This window comes from Aptenodytes forsteri, unplaced genomic scaffold (genome assembly GCF_000699145.1).
Source record: "Aptenodytes forsteri isolate BGI_AS27 unplaced genomic scaffold, ASM69914v1 Scaffold193, whole genome shotgun sequence".
NCBI lineage: Eukaryota > Metazoa > Chordata > Aves > Sphenisciformes > Spheniscidae > Aptenodytes > Aptenodytes forsteri.
In genome coordinates, this window is record NW_008795405.1 from 1,695,222 (window position 1) to 1,713,757 (window position 18,536).

Consider the following 18,536-nt stretch of genomic DNA (forward strand, 5'->3'; position numbering starts at 1 on the left):
ACCAGTTTCAGGGGGAGGAGACACATCTTTGGACTGGGATCTAGGCAGAAATTCCCATGAACCCTGTATCAGTTAGTGTCCACAACAGCCAGACTTTGCATTCTCTCAGTGTTATAAGAACTTGAGAGTTACAGAGGCTTTCAGAGGATGGGTCCCACCAGGTCCTGCGGGCTGTTCCCAACAACTGGCTCCAAGAGGATGTGCCCAACCCACAGCTGGGTATCCCAGTGACCTGACAAGCAATCCCAGCAGCTCTGAAAGGCGAGCAGAGGTTTCAGCAGCCCTGTTTATAGGAACAGCTTGCAACCTGCAGCCAGCTCTCCTGGCTGCCACGTGAGTGAAAGGAGAGAACAGGAGGAAATTAGGTGATGAAAGTCAGCCCCAAGACTGGATGCCAACGAAAGCAGTGAGCTGGCTCTGAGAAGGAGGGGGTGGTGAGGCTTGGCTGCAGGCCTGACTCAAACACACGCGTCCCCCCTACCTGGTGTGGGATGGAAACAGAAGTTGCTTGCCCAGGAAAGAGAGCAATGAGGCAAGGTCTGTCTTCCTCCCCCAGAGACAGAGATGGAATAAGCCCCAAAGACCCCAGGAGACATTTTCCAAGGCACTGGGAGAGGCCATCTCCTCCCATCCTTATAGCAGCCCAAGCTTTCAGTCTGTAGAGGCAGGAAAGGCAGAAGGAGGAGAGTGGGGGAGCAGGCAAGAAGATGGGCTGGGGGCCTTGGGGTGCTCACAGATGCGGAAGCCGGACTTGGGATCGTGGTCATGTCCCCCTTGGCTATAGAGAGTGGTGGTGTCTCCTTTCTCACAGCTGTTGTAGCAGCGCCCGCTCCGGCATGTCTGTTTGCAGATGGTGGGTGTGAAGACGATTTTTATCTTCCTAATCTTCTCTGTCAGGTTGGTCCCTATGAAAGAAAAGGACAGTGCTAAGTGGAAACGGCATCTCCAGGCCAGGGGGCTGGTAATCTGCAGCTCAAGCTCCAAAGCATTCCCAGAGCAAGGAGGGGTCTGTGTCTCTCCCCGGGACAGTGACTCTCCTTGCCTCTTGCTCACTCCGGCCTCTCCTCTGCTCCAGCATCAGTAAGGGTTTGTCAACACATGAAAAATGGCCAGCAGCATGCTCTGCCTGCCCAGTTGTAGTGGCATAACTCCCTGTGAAGGGACACACATGCACTAACTCCACTATAAAGAGTGTTTTTCTGCTTTAGACAATATTCCTTCTCAAGCCATGTCAGTAGCTGGGAGACTGGCTGCCCTTAAACCACTGGAAGGCTTCCCACGTGAACAGCCACACTGGTATCCACCAAAGAGAGCATCAGGGCTTGAGAAAACCAATGTCTCCCTGTAAGCATCCCCAGACCTCCTGCAGTTACCTGCAGTCCCCTCCTGGTCCCTCACCATCCTCACATTAGATACAGGGGGAAATGGCACTCAGGGCTCTTGGGGGCTTGCGGAAAATGGACAACAGGCAGAACTATTGTGTAACCATGAACCAGCTGGCTCAACGCCATAGCCCTCCTCCATCCCTGCCCAGCGAGACAGCTGTTTCTGCAGGTGCCCCCCTTGGTGCTCACCCCTGAGTCTCCCCATTTCAATCCCCACTTTCAGATTACAGCTTCAGTCAGGCTCACGGCCCTACTCATAAGGGCTGAGATGCCACATGGTGCCTCCTTGGGGAAGCACGGCTTCAGGGGGAGCCAAGCTGCAGAAGACAACTTGCATCTGTCCTAGCTGGGGAGCTGCTGAGGCTCTGCCTCAGCAACTGCATGTCCCAGCAGCCTGGCCTGATCCCTGCTCATGTCCGAAGGCACCAAAGGGGCAGCCAAAGGGAAGAACTAGATGCTGGTTGCACAATCTGACCTCGAGGGCTGCTCAGACTGAGGAGGAAGTTGGGAGACACCATTCCTACAGACTGAGGCAATCCCCCTTCAGGGCAGCAGTGCTGGGATGATGTTCAACACCTCTGGGGGGCAGCCGTCACATTCCCCTGGCTCCTCTCCCCTGCTGTCAGCATTTTGGTCCCCTGATCTGTCCTCCTTGGGTAGGGTCTCTTTCTTCACCAAGCCCAGCAATGCGTATGCTGACCTTCCCTTTTCATCCCACTCAGCAGTCCTGGGAGTCCAGGGTTTCTTGGGGATCCCCAGTCACACCATCGCCCTTCCCCAGGACACCCCAACAAGAAGTCCCAAAAGAGTGACAGCCCTGGAGGCCTTACCCCTTGCAGACAAGGTGTGCTCCTGGGAAACCGCATGTGGCCCAGAGCTGCTCTGCTCACGTCCATTCCCATTGGGGAGTGCATTAGAGGTGAGTTGGCCACTGCCAGCTGGGTAGCGCCGGACAGTCCGTGACGGCCCTGTGTGCTGGGGGGAGACAGGAGAGCCAATTCTGCTCTGAGTCCTGCGGAAGAGAAAAAATGAACCGATACTCCTCACGAGTAACTGCGCTGACCCACAGTGCCTGTCCACCAGGATGCCCTGCAGCAATCTTCACTGCCAAGCTGCCTGAGCCACCACCTGGACACAGAGCTCTGGCTACCCAAGCAGGGTCCCACTCCTCACCTGCTTTCAGTCATCACGATGGCACCATTTCACTCCAGGGACTGTGCCGCAAGCTCTGAGCCTGGCAGGGCATAGTGCTCACCAAGATACCCTCCCTGTACCGTCACATCAGGCTGCCCCACCACAGGGACGCCCCGGCTGCCTTGCAGCACCTCTGTCTGCCCATCACACTCAAGGGCTGCTCCTTGCCCCACCACATCCCTCCCCCAGCAAACACAAGCAGCTCCAAATCAGTTTGTTCTATGGTGGGAATTTTCTCAGGACCTGCCTTCCCAGCCCCAAACGAGCACTGGAAAACCAGCAAGGCAGTCAGAAGAGAAGGCAGGCCAAGCAAATAAACAAAACTTGGCCTACGAGAGTCACAAACAAGAGAAAATGACCAAGAACTCACTCCTGTAAGTGCAGCTACAACTTTCTGCAGTAATTGCATTTGTGGCTTTTGGTGTTTTCTGGGGACTAAGCATAGAGAAGCCATCCAGCTCACAAGGTCACACTTCTTACACTCTGTGATAAAGCCATGTAGACCACTAGGCAGAGCTCTTTGCATTAAACCGACAGAGCAGCACATCTTGCTCTGCTGCATTTGCTCCCATTCCTTTTTACTGACTGGCAGCACTAAACCTCCAAGAGGGTGCTCTGTGCTTACCAGCAAATGTCTCCCTCACTCTCGCCTGCATCACCTGCAAGGAAAAAGGCTTTAATACACCAGGGGCCAAAATAGGTTGGCTGCCCATATGCCCCTTGAGTTTCTTTGAAACTCCGTGCCTTGGATTTCTCTGCAACCAAACTTAAGCACCGACAGGTCTTCTGCATACTCTGTCCAACACCTCCACCTCTGACCGAATGGCTGGGGCAAACTAGCTCTGTCCCACCAAAGAGGTCAGAGAGGTCCATCCCACTTTATGGTTGCCACCATTTTCCCTGTCACAGTCGGCAGAGGGGAGGTGTTTCTAAACCCAACAGGACTGGATTATCCAACGAGAGTTGGCTGACGGCAGCTCTGGCTCACTGACATTCCTGGCTTGGATAGCTTGGAATAACGGTAAGATCTGGGGAGATGGAAAGGGAGCTAATGCTGCGCTGGTATTCAAACAGGTCAAGCGTGATCCACAAGGTAACTGTCAGCCAGCGAGCCCGAAATCAGCCCTGAACAACAGAATGGAAAAGATGACGAACAGATCAATTAATTGGGAACTAAAGGAAAAGAATATAGAAGTGAGGTCAAGGGGTCTAAGGAGAACCACTCTTGTCAAAGAAGTCCATTTTCATCATTCACTAGAATTACATACACGCACACCGACAGGCTGAGAGCCCATGCTATTCCGATAAAAAAATAAACAGGGCAGTACGATGTCAATCAGGCACATGTGAAATGAATAACAAACTGGCTGTGTGACAGAACACAAGAAGCAGTTGTCGCTGGGGAGGGAACTAGATGGGTTCCAGGGTGATCAGTACGAGGCCTGGCACGATTCAAGGATTTCATCTGGAAATAAATATTTTTATTTCGAAATAAACATACGATCGACATTGATAATGTGTGCTGCTGACACAAAAATTTGCAATGTGGTGTATCGTGATGAGAACAGAGCAATCACACAGAGCAGTTTGGATCACTGTGGAGGGCAAATCCATCCAAGCAATATGGGATTTTAATAGAGCCAAATGCAGAATTACACTTCTAGGAAGAAGGAATGCAGGCAGCAGCTGCAGATAGAAGGAGACGATCCTAGAAACCAGCAATTCTGAAAAGATTTCGGGGGTAATGACAAGCAATTAAATATGAACTGTCAGTTCAATGCCCTGACATCAGGGCAGTGAAACACTGCAGGAACAGGGAGGTATTTTTTCCTCCCTACACATCCTCATCACAGCAGGGAGTATGTATGCTAAAATATCACATCTAATTCTGATGTGAAATATGTCACATCTTCTAAGGGATGTTGAAAAACTGGAGAGGATACAAGAAAAAACATGACAAAATAATTTGAGGGCTGGCAAAAATGCCTTTCTGTAAGAAACCTAAAGTATTCAATCTCTTCAATTTAGCAAAAAGAAGATGAAGAGGTGCTCTGATTACAGGGCACAGGTTTCTCCACAGGAACAAAATGCCAGGTGTAAAGAGCCTTGTAATCTAACCAAGAAAGGCAAACCATGAAACAACATCTGCAAACCAAAGCCAAATAATTCCCTACTAGAAATCACGCCCACACGCAGCAGTATAGCTGTTTTCCTTTTGCAAAAAACACCCCAGTAGTGGATTCCCCAACTCCCGATACCATCGCTTCAGGAGAGGAAAGTGTGCTGCTGGGAGATGAGGTATCACTGGAACAGTGCAAATATAACTAAATAAAAATGCATAATCTGTGCTGTCCTGGAGGCAATTTTAGATTATCTATTGAGCTATTGATTGTTTCCGGCCTTGAGCTGTAGGAATCCAAGAATGAACGATTTTATTCCAGAGACAGAAGTCCCCAGTCTGGATACTCATTACCTAATTGTTTCTAACGCAGGAAAACCTTGAAAATGAGTTGCTGAGCTGCTGGAAGGAGGCATGAACAGGAGTCCTGAGAAGAAGCAGCACAGGTAACCCGTGCTGCTGCTGGGCAGAAACCCAGCTTTGCAGGCTGAAGGTTCGTACGCTGTTTGGAGTGGAGTCTGGCTACAGGTCATTCAGGGATGGAGACAGAGCAAGTGGGATTGGTCAAAGAGCACAGACAGATAACGAAATTATTACCTGCTGATAAAAATATTTGTTGTTTTGTTAAAATCAAGATCTAAACTGAGATGAGGACAGCAAACAGTGCTTGCTTTTCAATAATCAGTAAGGCTAACCAGAATAATTGCAGAGAAGTGAACTTTATTTCAGTCCTACCTCTGTCCCTATGAGCCTCTTTCAGAAGCTCTCCTGAGATTCTGCAGAGTACTACCTATCCCTGATGGCCATGGGGGCCAGGCATGACCTGCTCACACATTTCTGAGCTACTAATCCAGCCTTGCTGCCAGCAAAGGAACTTCTGGTGCCTGTTACCTACTGCTTTGTTACCTGGTGTGCTACTGCTGGTTTTGTTAGCGACAAAAGAAAAGCTGTATGGAGCTCTAGGGAAGCTGAGAGCTACCAAGCCCTGGAAGCTCAGGCACATTCGTTCTCTGATCTCTGGTGAGAGACCCTAAGCATAGTCCTATGAGTGAACGTGGCTGGGGTTCCAAGGTCTTCTACTGCATAGATGGAAGCACCCCAAGGAAAAGAGGTGAGAGTTCCCCAGCCCAGCAACGCTCACTGTCCTAGTGCTGGTCACTCGAGGGCAACCTTCAGCCTGAGTTTTGAAGAGTCACTGGGTGAAGGTGCCCGCTGGCATAAGACAGGGAAATATCAGCTCTTGTGCTTGAAAATACTCCTATCTATCCTTGAGGAAGGGAGCATGCCACGTGCAAGTAGCAGGACTTGGCTGGGCACTACCCATTGCCTGCCTGAAGGAATTCCACCCGTTGGCTTTACAGACAACTCCTGTCATTCCTAGGATCATCAGATTTTGTTAAAAAAAAAACAAATAAAAAAAACATATGAAGGGCTTTAAATAAAATAATCATTAGCATTTCAGTTGCAAAGAAAAGTGGATTATATGTGCTTACTGTGAGGGGCAGTGCCAACTTCACAAAGGAAAAACAGAGGAGGAACATTACTCCATGGCTTGCAATACTTGAGGAAAAGCCATCCTACTGGGATCCTGTTGGCAAAGCATTCCAGTGTGTGTCACAGCGGGGGGAGGCAGATTTGCTTTGAATTAATTTGTTTATCTGGTTCTATTCTAGGCAGATGAGCTCTGGGATTTGTAGACTGAGTTGAGTAACACCATCCTACCCCGGGCCACAGAAATCAATGGCAAAGGGTGTCTTTCCACCTCAGTTTGTCAGTCCCAATCCATCCCCAGGTCATGCCAAGCAGCTGGCTCATGGTCAGGGAATACAAAACAGAGCTTCTCCTCTCCAAACCTTCAGAGTCAGTCCACGCTGGGCTCACGGGGACTGGCTTGCTTTGAAGGGTCTCAGGGAGTGGACCTGAGCTCACCACATCAGTACAGACCTGGCCAGAACGCATTAGCAACCCCTAACCATCTGGTGGATCTTAATATATACGGCCAGAGCTTGTCCACTTCCCAGGGATCTGCATTGCCGTAAGTTCTCTCCCTGGTGTGGCTGTCCTAAGGTAAGAGTGAGGATGGAAAACAGATGGGGCAGCTCCAGATCAGTGGAGTGGGCAGCTTGTGCTACCACTTTCCATGCCTCCACCTGCTCAGGGAAGGGGCATGGAAGAGGCAGAGGAGGTTGAGACCTCAAGGACTACATTCTGGGACATTTAAAGTCCCAGGGCTTCACATTCATTCAATCTTACAGCCTCCCTCCATGCGGTATTACTCACTTCCACTCTTCCAGCCAGGCACATGGCCAGCCCAGATCTCTGCAAAGAGGCAGTGGTCTCTTCCTTTATAGGCGACCGCCTGCCAAGCAGCTGGTTTCCCTGCTCTTCATCCATCAGAGCTGCTGACAGCTTTCTCTGTGTCAGGCACAGCCTGTGGGGCAGAAACAGCGTGCAGACTCCTACGACACCTCTCCTTCTGGGATGTCCTGGGGTGCCCACCTCTGCGGTGTCCAGCTAACAGCAGCAGCAGTCCAGGGGAAACACGGGTCAAGGAGGGAAGGTAGAGGGAGCAGCATTCTCCTTCCAGGAGCATGGATGTGTGTGCTCCTACTGATCTCTACCAGGCTGACAGCTGAAAGGTCACTGGCTGAGAGACCTCAGTCATCAGCACATGGAAAGTTTCACTCCTATAGGTATTAGGTGCTAATCAAAATTAAAAGAGATTTGGAATGGGAGGGAGCTGTGCCGAGTGGCCCGCATCTACAACAGTTCAAAACTACCCAACAAGTACTTGTAGCTGCCCTCTTCTGAGGTGCGGGTCAAGGACCTGGACTCCCCATAAGCCCCTGAGGACACATGCCAGAAGTCAGGAGAACCAAGGGAGACCTGGTCCCTTACACTCTAGTGCTACACATCCCTGCAGGATCCAAATGACACTTGTATGACATCCAGCAAGGGAACTGCACACCTACCACGGCTCCTTTCTCTGTGTATAAACGCTTTATTTTAAACAGGTTTTGTTACCAGTTACACTCTGCTCTATATTTACTTTAGAGACAGCAGGCTAGAGAAGGTACAAAAATGTTGTATTCCCTGGATACGATGGCTCTCCTGCCCAGTCCCAGATGAACCTGCAAGGTGCCTGTTCCCTGCCCAGAGGAGGTGAGTGGTATCTCTCACCCCGCTGAGGACAGCGAGTGGAAGACTGAGCTGGCAGGCTCCTGGCAACCACACAGATGAACATGAGGACCGCTGTTTTCTGAATCAACCACAGGTTTTTTTAAAAGCCTGCAATTTCAAGACTAGGTACACAGAATCACAATAACCAAGTCTAAATCACCGAGACCATGGGGTCCAGAAAACAATACTGTTTTTCTATCCCACTGTATATAGAAAGTATTTTTCAAATCTCTGATCACTTTTGATGATCATGGCTCTCTGTGTAAGCAAAAGCCATAGGGAATCCAGGTGAGTATACAGCTGTGGCTTCTCTTAGTGACCTAAGGCCAGGCATCCTCTTTGGGGCTGGAGGCAAAAGTGGCAAACTCTTCAAGGCATTTCCCTCTCCCCAGCAGCAACACCTCAGTCTTTCCTGGATTTAGCTTCTATCGGCCGCTCTTCATCCAACTGTTGACTTTGGCCAGATCGCTAGTGAGCTGGGAAATGGTGTTTTTTGTGTTTGCTTAAAGGAAATGCAGAGCCAAGTGCCACAGGAGTATTACTGATTTTTCATCCAGCCTGCCTCACCCTCTCCCCAGCCAAAGCCTGACTGACCATAGCAGGGTGGATGGCCCAAGGCACTGTGGAGAGAGTGAATTCTGGACAATGCGGTCAGCAGGGAGGGGTGCTAACCCTAGACAAGGCAAGGGCTGGCCAGATGAGGATTGGAAAGTCACTGTTCCAGCTGGAAACAAATCTGCACTCCGCTGAGCATCAGGGAGAGATGATAGAGACCATAGAGACCTAAGGAGCAATTCCCAGGAGGGCAACAACAGAGTGGGACGGCACTGGCCAAAACAAAACTGAAGATAAGAGACCCTCAGAGAAGCAACCATCTTCCCAGAGTCCAGGAACCCCCATCCCAGGGTCCAAGCTCGATAAGCTCCATCTCTCCAACTACAACCAGCCTGCTGCCTGGGATGCGACTGCTGCCTCCAGCCACCCAGAGAGGCAGCGTGCTGCCTGCGGGGCTGGGAGCAGGGTCGCACGGAGGGGAGTCGCTGCAGCACTGGTAAGTCCACCCCAGCTCCTCCAGCCCACAGCCTGTGTGTGCAGCTCCAAGGTGAGAAGGCTCAGCCAGGATGGGGGCTGAGTCATGCTCAGCCCCTGATAACCTGCCAGCACAAGAGGCGGGTTCTCCCCTGGTTTTTAAATGCCGAACAATATACTCGGTGTCTGTCTTGTCCGTCTGCCTGTCCCTTTGGCTAGATGCCCTCCCTGCTTGGGGCCACGGGGACCAAAATCAGTGATTCACTTCCCCCTTTGTAATGCTCGGCAGTTGCTGATTTTCCACTAAAGCATCACAGAAGAATGGGCAGCCTCAACACCAGTGTCTGTGTCTACAGGGGGAGAGAGAAGCAGCCAGCCTTGGAAGGCAGCAAATTGACCGCAGACCAGAAACTTCCCCTTTCTTGGACTCCGAACAGGTTCCTTAGCAGGCAGACAGGATTCGTGGCTCAGGCTCTGGGCCCCGGAGCACAGGGGAGGCATTGCTTAGAGAGCACTCAAGTTTATTATCAATTAGCTCACAAACATGCTGACAAGGAAGACAGCTCTGTTAGGACTCAGGGAGGAGGGGGGAAACCACACCATACAAGGCACCTGACTTCAAGCCCACCCACATTATGTCTATAAATCCTGGCTCAGTTTATTATCCCCACGAGCAGCAGAGATAGCTCTGAAACCTGCCGGCTTCAGGCTTCCCACTGTCCCTCCTGTGGCTGCCTTCAGCACTGGTACCCCCTGTGCAAGTGAGGGAGACACTGAAGCCTGAAGCCCCCCACTCCCCAGGGTTTAGTGGAAGGCAAGGAAGTTCTCCTGGCCAGGAGAACCAGCCACCAACCTCCCCCAGGCAGGAGACCTTCCCAGCTGAGCCAAGCAGGACCTGTGTACCATGAAGGCCACAGGAATGACCATCCGGGTGCCTCTGTGCCCGATTCAGTCACCTGCAGCCAGATCTCATGCCAGATGGCACACCAGACACAGGCACTTGGACCGTCACGGGGACATCAAGGTGAATGGCAACTCTATTGCTTACCACAACAGATCTCAGCTGCCAAAGTTTCCCCTCACATGTCCACCTGCCACCTCATAGTGCCACAGGCACAGCTCACACACAGTCAGGTCATTGGGCAAGCAGGAAGGGAATCATCCAAATCCTCCCTCCCCTGCAAGACCTCGAGAGCTCCTGTGGGCAGAGGTGCCACTGACAACACTCTTTGCCTTGGGCACAAAGAGCACTGCCAAAGCGGGGCTGCACAGGCAGGAACGAGGGTCAGGCTCCCTGCCCCACACGCACACTCAATGCTGCTGGCACATGCCCAGGAGTCACATCAGTCCAGCACCCAGATGCCACCACTATCCCTCACCATGGCTAGCAAGGGGCTGTCACAGAGCCCACATGGCTCTCATTTTGGGCTCTCTCCTGTGCCATCTTGCAGTGGTAACTCCAGATCCCTGCTCCGCTTGACATATGTGCCAGTGGCTGGCCGAGATTTCACTGGATCTCTCACTACAAACAGCAGCAACAGATGTGCAAGTCCATGGGACAGCAAAGGCACCAGCTGTCTGTCCCACGCCACCAAGCTCAGTCCCTCCACCACCACCACCCTGGCATCTTCCTTCCTCTGGCCACCAAAGCAGTGCCAGTGCTGCAGGGCCACCCGAGCTGGCTCTCAGCCTGCCGTGTAGTGCATGAGAACAAAGAGGGAGAAGGAGATGGGCTGTGAACACTATTTTTATCTGCTCAGGAGTTGCCAGACACCGCATAAGTGAACCTCTATAAGCACACAGAGAGTGAACAGGTTCTCTTTAACCAGTCTCTGGGGGTCTAATTTGCTCCTTAGCCAAAGTGGCTGCTCACATGTCCCTGCACAGCTCTCTGCTGACATTAAATGCCCTTCCCTTGCCACACGTGCCACCTGCCACTCTGTGAGTGCTCTTCTTTGCTCTCGTGTATTAAGGACTGAGCAACTGACTCCCTGGAAGCAGTCCAGCTCTCCAAGTATGGGAACAGCACCTGCGTGGCCCAGCGAGGCTGCAGAAACATGCCCTGCGCAAGGGCACGGCACCAGGCTGTCACCAGGAGCAGCAGATCATACTCCTGATTGGATCCATCAGACCTTAGTGCTGACCCATAAAGTGGCCAGAACCATGATTTCCAAATGCCAAGCGTGATGAAAAGCTGTTTGTAATCTGCCTGTCTCCAGAGCTGAATTGTGGGCCAGCGCCTCCCAGAAAAATCAATATGCAGCCTGCAACCGCTCTGAGTTTCAAGTGGAGCCAGCAGAGGAACCAGGCCAGGCTACTTGATTACAAATGCCACATCTGGGCCAAACCTTGCACACTCCGTAGACTAAAACAGGGATTTACAGGGCGAGGGAGGCCAGGCAAGCTACCACCCCTCTGGCAGAGCCGCCCAGGCTGGCCTGTGGTGTGTGCAGCGAATGGCAGGCAAGATGGGTGGCTGTGCAGCCCTCCTCTCCCCAGCTCAGTCGCTCGCTCCTTTGAGCTGAAGCGGTGAGAAAGCTGCTCCAGTTGGCTCCCCTGCCTGCATGCGGGGGCTGGCGTTCAGCAGCGTGATCAACGGGCATGGCACTGCTGCCAGACAGAGTTGCACAGCTGCTCTCACATCTTGGTGAGAAGAGACCCATCCAGAAGTGTCCTAACAGCTGCTGTCACATGAAGGTCTCCATCAGTGCCACCATCTTACTGCAGACATCACCCCATGGCCACGGCTTTTGCACCATTACACAACTGGGCGTAAGATGCTGGCACAGTTGGGAGAGCTGGGTTGTCCGCCGTGCAACGTGACCACCCCACAGAGGGTTCAGCCACCACCACCGGCCACGGCAATGCCTCCACTGTCCCTCTCCTCCTCCCTGTGGCCCCCAGTACGGTGAGCAGCAGGGTCCTCCCTGATAGGGGAAGGACCTGTATTTAGGGCAGAAGCATGCAAGAGGAGAGGACAACGTATCAATCTGCCCTTGTGCCCACAAGCACACCAAGATCTCCAGCCCAAAGGGCGGGCCCTCTGTCTCCACAAGATACAACAGCTGCGAGCTGAGGACCCAGCCCCCATCTAATGAAACCCACTGCAGAGGCGTTCGCCAGAGAAAAGCTCACCACTGGCCGCAGGGAGGTCACTCGTCTCCCCCCTATAGCAGGGAGAAAACAAGCACTCTTGAGTTTCATTTCCATCTTGTTGACTAGCAACACTCACCCCCTCCACCAGGCTGCCAACTTCAAAGCCCTGAAAAAACACTTTAGCCTATTCATCCTCACACCCACATGCACCCTGGGGAGTGGGGGGAGCCAGCTCCCTGCCCCCCACTTTACACGGAACACGGAGAGGGCAGGCAAAGCCTCTCTCATCCCAGGTGTGCAACTGGGGTGAAGAGCTTGCGACTGCACACACACACACAGAGGGCATGAGAGCAACAGGGTAGAGAAGAGATATGTGTAGTCCTCTCATCTGGAGAAGGGGAGGCTCTTCATCGACAGCAGGAGGTGCTGGGAAGTCTCCCACTCATCCTGGGAACACTGTGGGAGTGTTAAACACAATATTTTAATCTATAATGGTTGAACACCCAGCAGGACACCTGGCCTTTGGATCTATTAGCTCTATGTAGTTAGGTCTCCTCACATCTCTCCATCCCCTGCCACACATAGGATTCCCTCACCTGCAGCACTCCAGCCATGAGAGCTGTGTTGGGATGTGACACTTTGCTGCCCACTCTCGAAGTCTCAGCCCTGCCAGGGATCGAGGAATGAGCATCCTGGTGATTTTATTCTGTACTGTTCTGCACTGGCTCCATCCCTCCAGTTGCTCAGTAGCCAGAAGACTAAAGCCTGGCTGGGGACCAGGAGCACTCCTGGCCACGTATGCATGATGCCTGGTGGCAAAGCCAGTGCTTCCAGGGGTACCGTGACGACGAATCTGCTCTCACACCTCTCCCACATGGCCTTCGATATCCACACCAAGGACCAGCAGGGAGGAGCAGGTTTCATGGCATCCCTGGCGGGAAGGGCTCCGGAGCAGGCAGAAAGGCTGTGCCTGCTTTGGCAGCGGCTGGGCTGCAGCTCCTCAGCAGAGCAGCTCCAAAGCAATGGAGAAGGCAGAGCTCCAGTGTCGTTATCAACCTGTCATTACATCCCTGGAAGAGTTTGGCACTTTGCTGTTGTAGAAAGCCTCGTAGTTGAAAAATTAGCACGGCCACCCTGCCAAGGCTACAGGCAACCTAATACACCCTGTCTGCCCCCACCAGATAGCCTCAGCCTCCGGGTATGCTCCCCATCCTCCAAGGCTCAGTTTTGCAGATGTGAGTCTGTTAACCATTCCCCTCGGCTCCCTCCCTCCCTCCTTTTGTAGTTCTCAGAATTTCTTCCAATTTGTCAAGATCTTTTCTGGCAATAAAGAATACCTTGACTCAGTGCAGGACCCCAGGGTGCGCAGGAAAAAAGTCCATGCGACTCGGGTCTTTTGCCTCCAAAGTCCCAAGCACCGCCAGTCTCTCGTACACGGCCATGCTGCATTACTCTCTACTGCCTAATTTGCTATTCACTCCTACTCTGCAAAACCTCAGCCCCTCCTTCTTCCAGATTTCTTCCTCCCATGGAGGATTTTTTTCCTTCAGCTGTAACAGACAATATTTTTCCAGCCTGAATCTCTTCTTCGTTCCTGCCTATATGTTTAGTTTCTGCATGTCCCTGAAGAGAGCCTCCACACAAGTGAGACAAAAATGGGGTGGTGCAGAGAGCTGGGTACCAATCCCATCCAGCACCAGGCACTCAGGGCAGCACTTCTCAGGGTGCTTCTGAAGAAAGGAGAGGAGAATGATCATATTTTATATGGAGACCTCTACATCTCCATTTCAACCGCTCCTTGTACCGAATCAGCTTCAATTGATCCCTTGTGTCCTGCCAGCACTTGGTGATTTACGGAAAACACTTGAAACCAAAGAGAACAGCTTTGATTTTGCTTAAGTACCAGCTTAAACCAAATAAGGCAACAGACGATCAGGTATGAGAAACTGCAGCGTAATCCATATGCACAAGGGAGCTGAAAGCAAGCTGGACGACAATCCTAATTCAGGCATTAGGGAAAAACTCTCCAGCATTTGATCATGTGGCCTTAGCGCTCTTCTAACATCTTTCTTTTTTATAGAACTGCTATATAAATTGTATTGTCATAAATGTCCGAAATGATATATATGTATAGTATATAAAATAGGCTATAAACTGGATTTTCTGTACTACCCCACCTACCACATGTACAATGCATTTGCCCTGTACCCTGCTCTCCTGCATGTAGTCTCAGACTAAGCTGACAGTAGCAGCATTTTTCTTTCAGTTAGAAGGAAAAGTGCATTTGAACATTATCTCCCAAAGCCTAGAGGCTGAATTAAGCTATAGGAATGGCTCCCAAGGAGGTGCAGAAGAACCAGGCCTAATGTAAAGACCATATTTGGAGTTTAAAAAGAGCCTGAAAAGCCAGCTATCCTCCTGCTGTTCTGAAGCATATGCAACCCCCTAGAAAGTAAATACATAAAACACATAAACCAGAATGGTGCTGACAGCTTTAAAACACTAGAAAGTAGAGCAACTGTATCTGGTGCCAGGCTAGAGAAGGTATATCGTGTAATTTGAAAACAGAAGTCTTTTTATATAAGAAAAATGACATTTACACTCCTCTTGGGTAGCTTGAGTTTTTCCTTTAGGCTTCCCAGCCAGCTTGCCAAGGCCATTCAACTATGTCAAAGCAGGAGAAGGGCCGAGATCTGGAGCTTATGGAGATCGCATTGCCCTGAGTGGAATCTCTTTTCACATATTCTCACATGGACTGGCACTGGCTTTTTAGTTTCAATTTTTTAACAAGGTCTCAGATATCTACTAAAGTTGGCTCTGGATCAAGGAACGTAAATGCTTGGCCACCTTGTGAAAACTATCTTGCCAAAGGGAAGCACCTTAGAAAGGTGCAATTAGGGCTTATCTGCACTGGGAAAATATGCATAAACACACTGCAGTGGTGGATGGCAAGGCTGGCACCAGTGTTTTACCCCATGAGTTCAACGTCATGTGCTATGGATGTCCTGGGCTGGTCCCATCCCAAGCAAAATAGGAAACCTGCCACAGCCCATGCCATGGGAATGCACTTACACAGAGGGGCTTCTCAGCCAGCGTCAGCTTTTATTTTCTCTTCTGTTTGGGTAGTAATAAATTATAACCCTTGTAAATGTAAAGTGAGTGACAGTCATAAGTGAGCAGAAGAGCAGGAGGTGTGATCAGTAGGTGTGTGGCTAGTACAGACCACCTTCTAGCACTATAGGTATCATGGACAAACAGGCCTGGGCACTCAGCAGCAACCCAAGTAAGGCAGTAAGAAAGCTCCCCTTTTCCTCATAAATGTGGAAAGTTCAAAGCTGGCAAGACAGGAGGCTCCAGATCCTGCTTTAACAATTAAGACAAATCTGTCTCTGTTTGGAGCAGCATCTTTAAAAAGCAAGTGATCTTGCAATGAACTTTCATTTTATCTGTTAGTCCTCAAAGACAACAAGCTAATCAAGCTGATTTTGCCAAGCCACAGTTCTGAATGTCATGTTTCAAGTGGCCACCCCAGGGTGGAGAGCTTTATGTCCACTCATCGGCTCCACTCTCCGCTGCAAAGGACCGTGCTAGATATTTGACTGCCACCAGAATGGGAGCTGGTTTCAGCCAATTTTCAAAAGGGGGGAAATATACTTTCTCTATCCAGCAACCTCTGCCGCACACCCAAGATCCTGCCTTCTGCTTGCTCCCTGCTGTTCTCATCCTTTGCTTCCAGGAGAGAGAATAGAGATTTTGGCAGAGCCTCCCTGCTGGCATCAGGTTCCCGGTGTCCCCAGGCCAGGAGCACTTGCCACAACTCCTCAAGGGCCCTCAAGCCCTTCCTCTCATCAGGAAGGGAGATGACTCCTCCAGGGTGCTGGAGAGGAGGCTCTGAGATCAGGAGTCAGTGGGGTGGGCATGTCACAACTCAGCCTTCTTCCTTTTCCATCCTGAAAACACCAGGCAACTCCCAGCAACTGCCTTGCCTAAACAGAGCCCTCTCAGAGGAAGCTCCCTGCCCTCAAGAGCTTAGCCACATTAAGCTGTCTGCACAGTGTCTCAGCACCTTATAAAAGGACAGCTATGTCCTTTTCCCTTGCCTGGGTTGCTGGGAAAACGCTTTGCAGGTCCCAGTCATCTCTTTTCTGTAAAGAGGAAGGATGCCTTGCTTCCCAGGCAGCCCTCGTCCAGCACACGCATCCCATCTGGGCAGCACAGCTCCCTTGCGTAGGTGCTGGCCACAGATTTATGCCCAGCACTCCCGCAGGAGGGACCTTCTCGGGTGGCAGCGGCAGGACTCTCCTCGCATGCTGCCCGGAGTCAGAGGCAGCTGGCCATCCGTCCCGACGGCGAGGGGCAAGGGCACAAGCCCTTTCCACTCCCTGCTAAATAAACAGGAATTCTGCTGATACTCCAGCCTTAGGAAAACAAAGCTGTTTCCATTTAGCTCGGTTTCTGGGCTGAGGTGCAGCTCCATCTGCACAATGATAGAGTCACAGAATCATAGAATCATTTAGGTTGGAAAATACCTTTAAGATCATCGAGTCCAACCATTAACCTAGCACTGCCAAGTCCACCACTAAACCATGTCCCTAAGCACCACATCTACACGTCTTTTAAATACCTCCAGGGATGGGGACTCAACCACTTCCCTGGGCAGCCTGTTCCAATGCTTGACAACCCTTTTGATGAAGAAATTTTTCCTAATAGCCAAACTAAACCTTCCCTGGCACAACTTGAGGCTGTTTCCTCTCATCCTATTGTTACTGCCAAGTCCACCACTAAACCATGTCCCTAAGCACCACATCTACACGTCTTTTAAATACCTCCAGGGATGGGGACTCAACCACTTCCCTGGGCAGCCTGTTCCAATGCTTGACAACCCTTTTGGTGAAGAAATTTTTCCTAATATCCAATCTAAACCTCCCCTGGCGCAACTTGAGGCTGTTTCCTCTTGTCCTATCACTTGTTACTTGGTAGAAGAGCCTGACACCCACCTTGCTACAACCTCAGGTAGTTGTAGAGAGTTGCAGAGATTCAGGCTGAGATCAAGAAGAGGGAGGATTTGCAGCTAGTCCGTGCCAGGAGGGCCTCTAACACCCCCAGGATTTTGCTCTCCAGAGCACTCCCTGTTCCAAGCAGCACAGTGCTGGGGCCTCCCAGCTTCTGCAGCAGCTAACAAGTCCCCACAGGCTCCCTCAGATGCCTGGGTCTAAACCTCCACTGAGCAATGGCCTGCTGAAGGCACTTGGGAAGTGGTACTCATTGCTCAGCCTGTATTTTAAGGGATGAAAGCTTGAGCATCACCAGCTCTGGTGTCAGCAAAGTAAACCCAGATCTGCCCTTCTCCTAGCCATGTCTTCCCCTGGGCAAGTGCTGAGCTCAGATAAGGCTGCATATATCTTCTTCTTTAGTCCCAGGAAGAAGACATAATGTGCACCATACGGGCAAGCCACGGATGCAGTGATTCTTCCCTGGTACCCCTCCAAACAGAAGCACTGATGGCTACATGTAACATGGCAGCACTGGCATCTGTGCTCAGCACAATGCTCAGGCTGACATCCACATCTCCATCTTCCCAGGACTGCCAGCATGCCCAGAAATGGATCTTTGACAGCTACACTGGGAATGCCCACAGATCCATTTGCTAACCTTCACATCTGACAGGTGCAAATACAAACCAACCAGTACAACCAGTTGCGTATGACCGGTACAAGCCTGTTGGTCAAGGAGCTGCTGCTTCTCACCAAGGCTGAGGGCAGGAGACTGACAGTAACGTATCTCCTGCTGTTACAGTCGTGCTTCCTGGGCTCTCCTGGCAGGGAAGCCGCAGAAGGTGTCACTGCTTCTGCTTCCAGGCATGAACTGTGGAGAGCCTGAGCACATCTGTCAGAAACAGGGCCATGAAAACAGGCAGCTGCCTCGTCATGCTTTTCACCAAGGCTTTATAGGCTCCTCCAGACTCCCAAAGACTTCCTACCTCCAGAGCAGGCTGCTCTCCACAGTGAAGTGGCAGTCATCCTAAGCAGCAAGTCCAACTAGCTGAGGATAAGAAATCATTTTAAAGCAGCCCCACCACTCAGGCAAGTGGGGAATATTTTGGTCTAGGCAGTTCCTGAATAACCTAGGAGGCTGCTCTCCTAACTCTCTCTGAAGACTTGCTTCAGAACACACTGAAATCAAAATCAACCCCATCTCTGCTTAGCAAGCAGGTCTCTGGAGAGGATTAATGGGTTTTGTTGCCTGCTTATATGGCATCTAATACAGCATTGTTCTAAGTGCATGACTTCAGAGCTTCTGATTGCTACCTCCGTACAAACACAAATAAAGCCAATTGTCCTGGTTTCGGCTGGGATAGAGTTAATTTTCTTCCTAGTAGCTGGTACAGGGCTGTGTTTTGGATTTAGGAGGAGAATAATGTTGATAACACACTGACGTTTTAGTTGTTGCTAAGTGGTGCTTACACTAGTCAAGGACTTTTCAGCTTCCCATGCTCTACCGACTGAGAAGGCTGGAGGTGCACAAGAAGCTGG

The 18,536-nt window shown here is 51.0% G+C and overlaps 1 protein-coding gene across 1 annotated transcript in view; it reads right to left on the reverse strand.

Moving 5' to 3' along the window:
* LTBP2 (latent transforming growth factor beta binding protein 2) overlaps positions 1–18,536 on the reverse strand; it is a 68,805-nt gene that overhangs the window by 39,037 nt on the left and 11,232 nt on the right. The window contains exons 4-5 of the mRNA XM_009280911.1: positions 2,216–2,397; positions 735–905 (exon numbers count right to left, since the gene is read on the reverse strand). Coding sequence (XP_009279186.2) covers positions 735–905; positions 2,216–2,397 — 353 coding nt within the window. The remainder of the gene's footprint in view (positions 1–734; positions 906–2,215; positions 2,398–18,536) is intronic.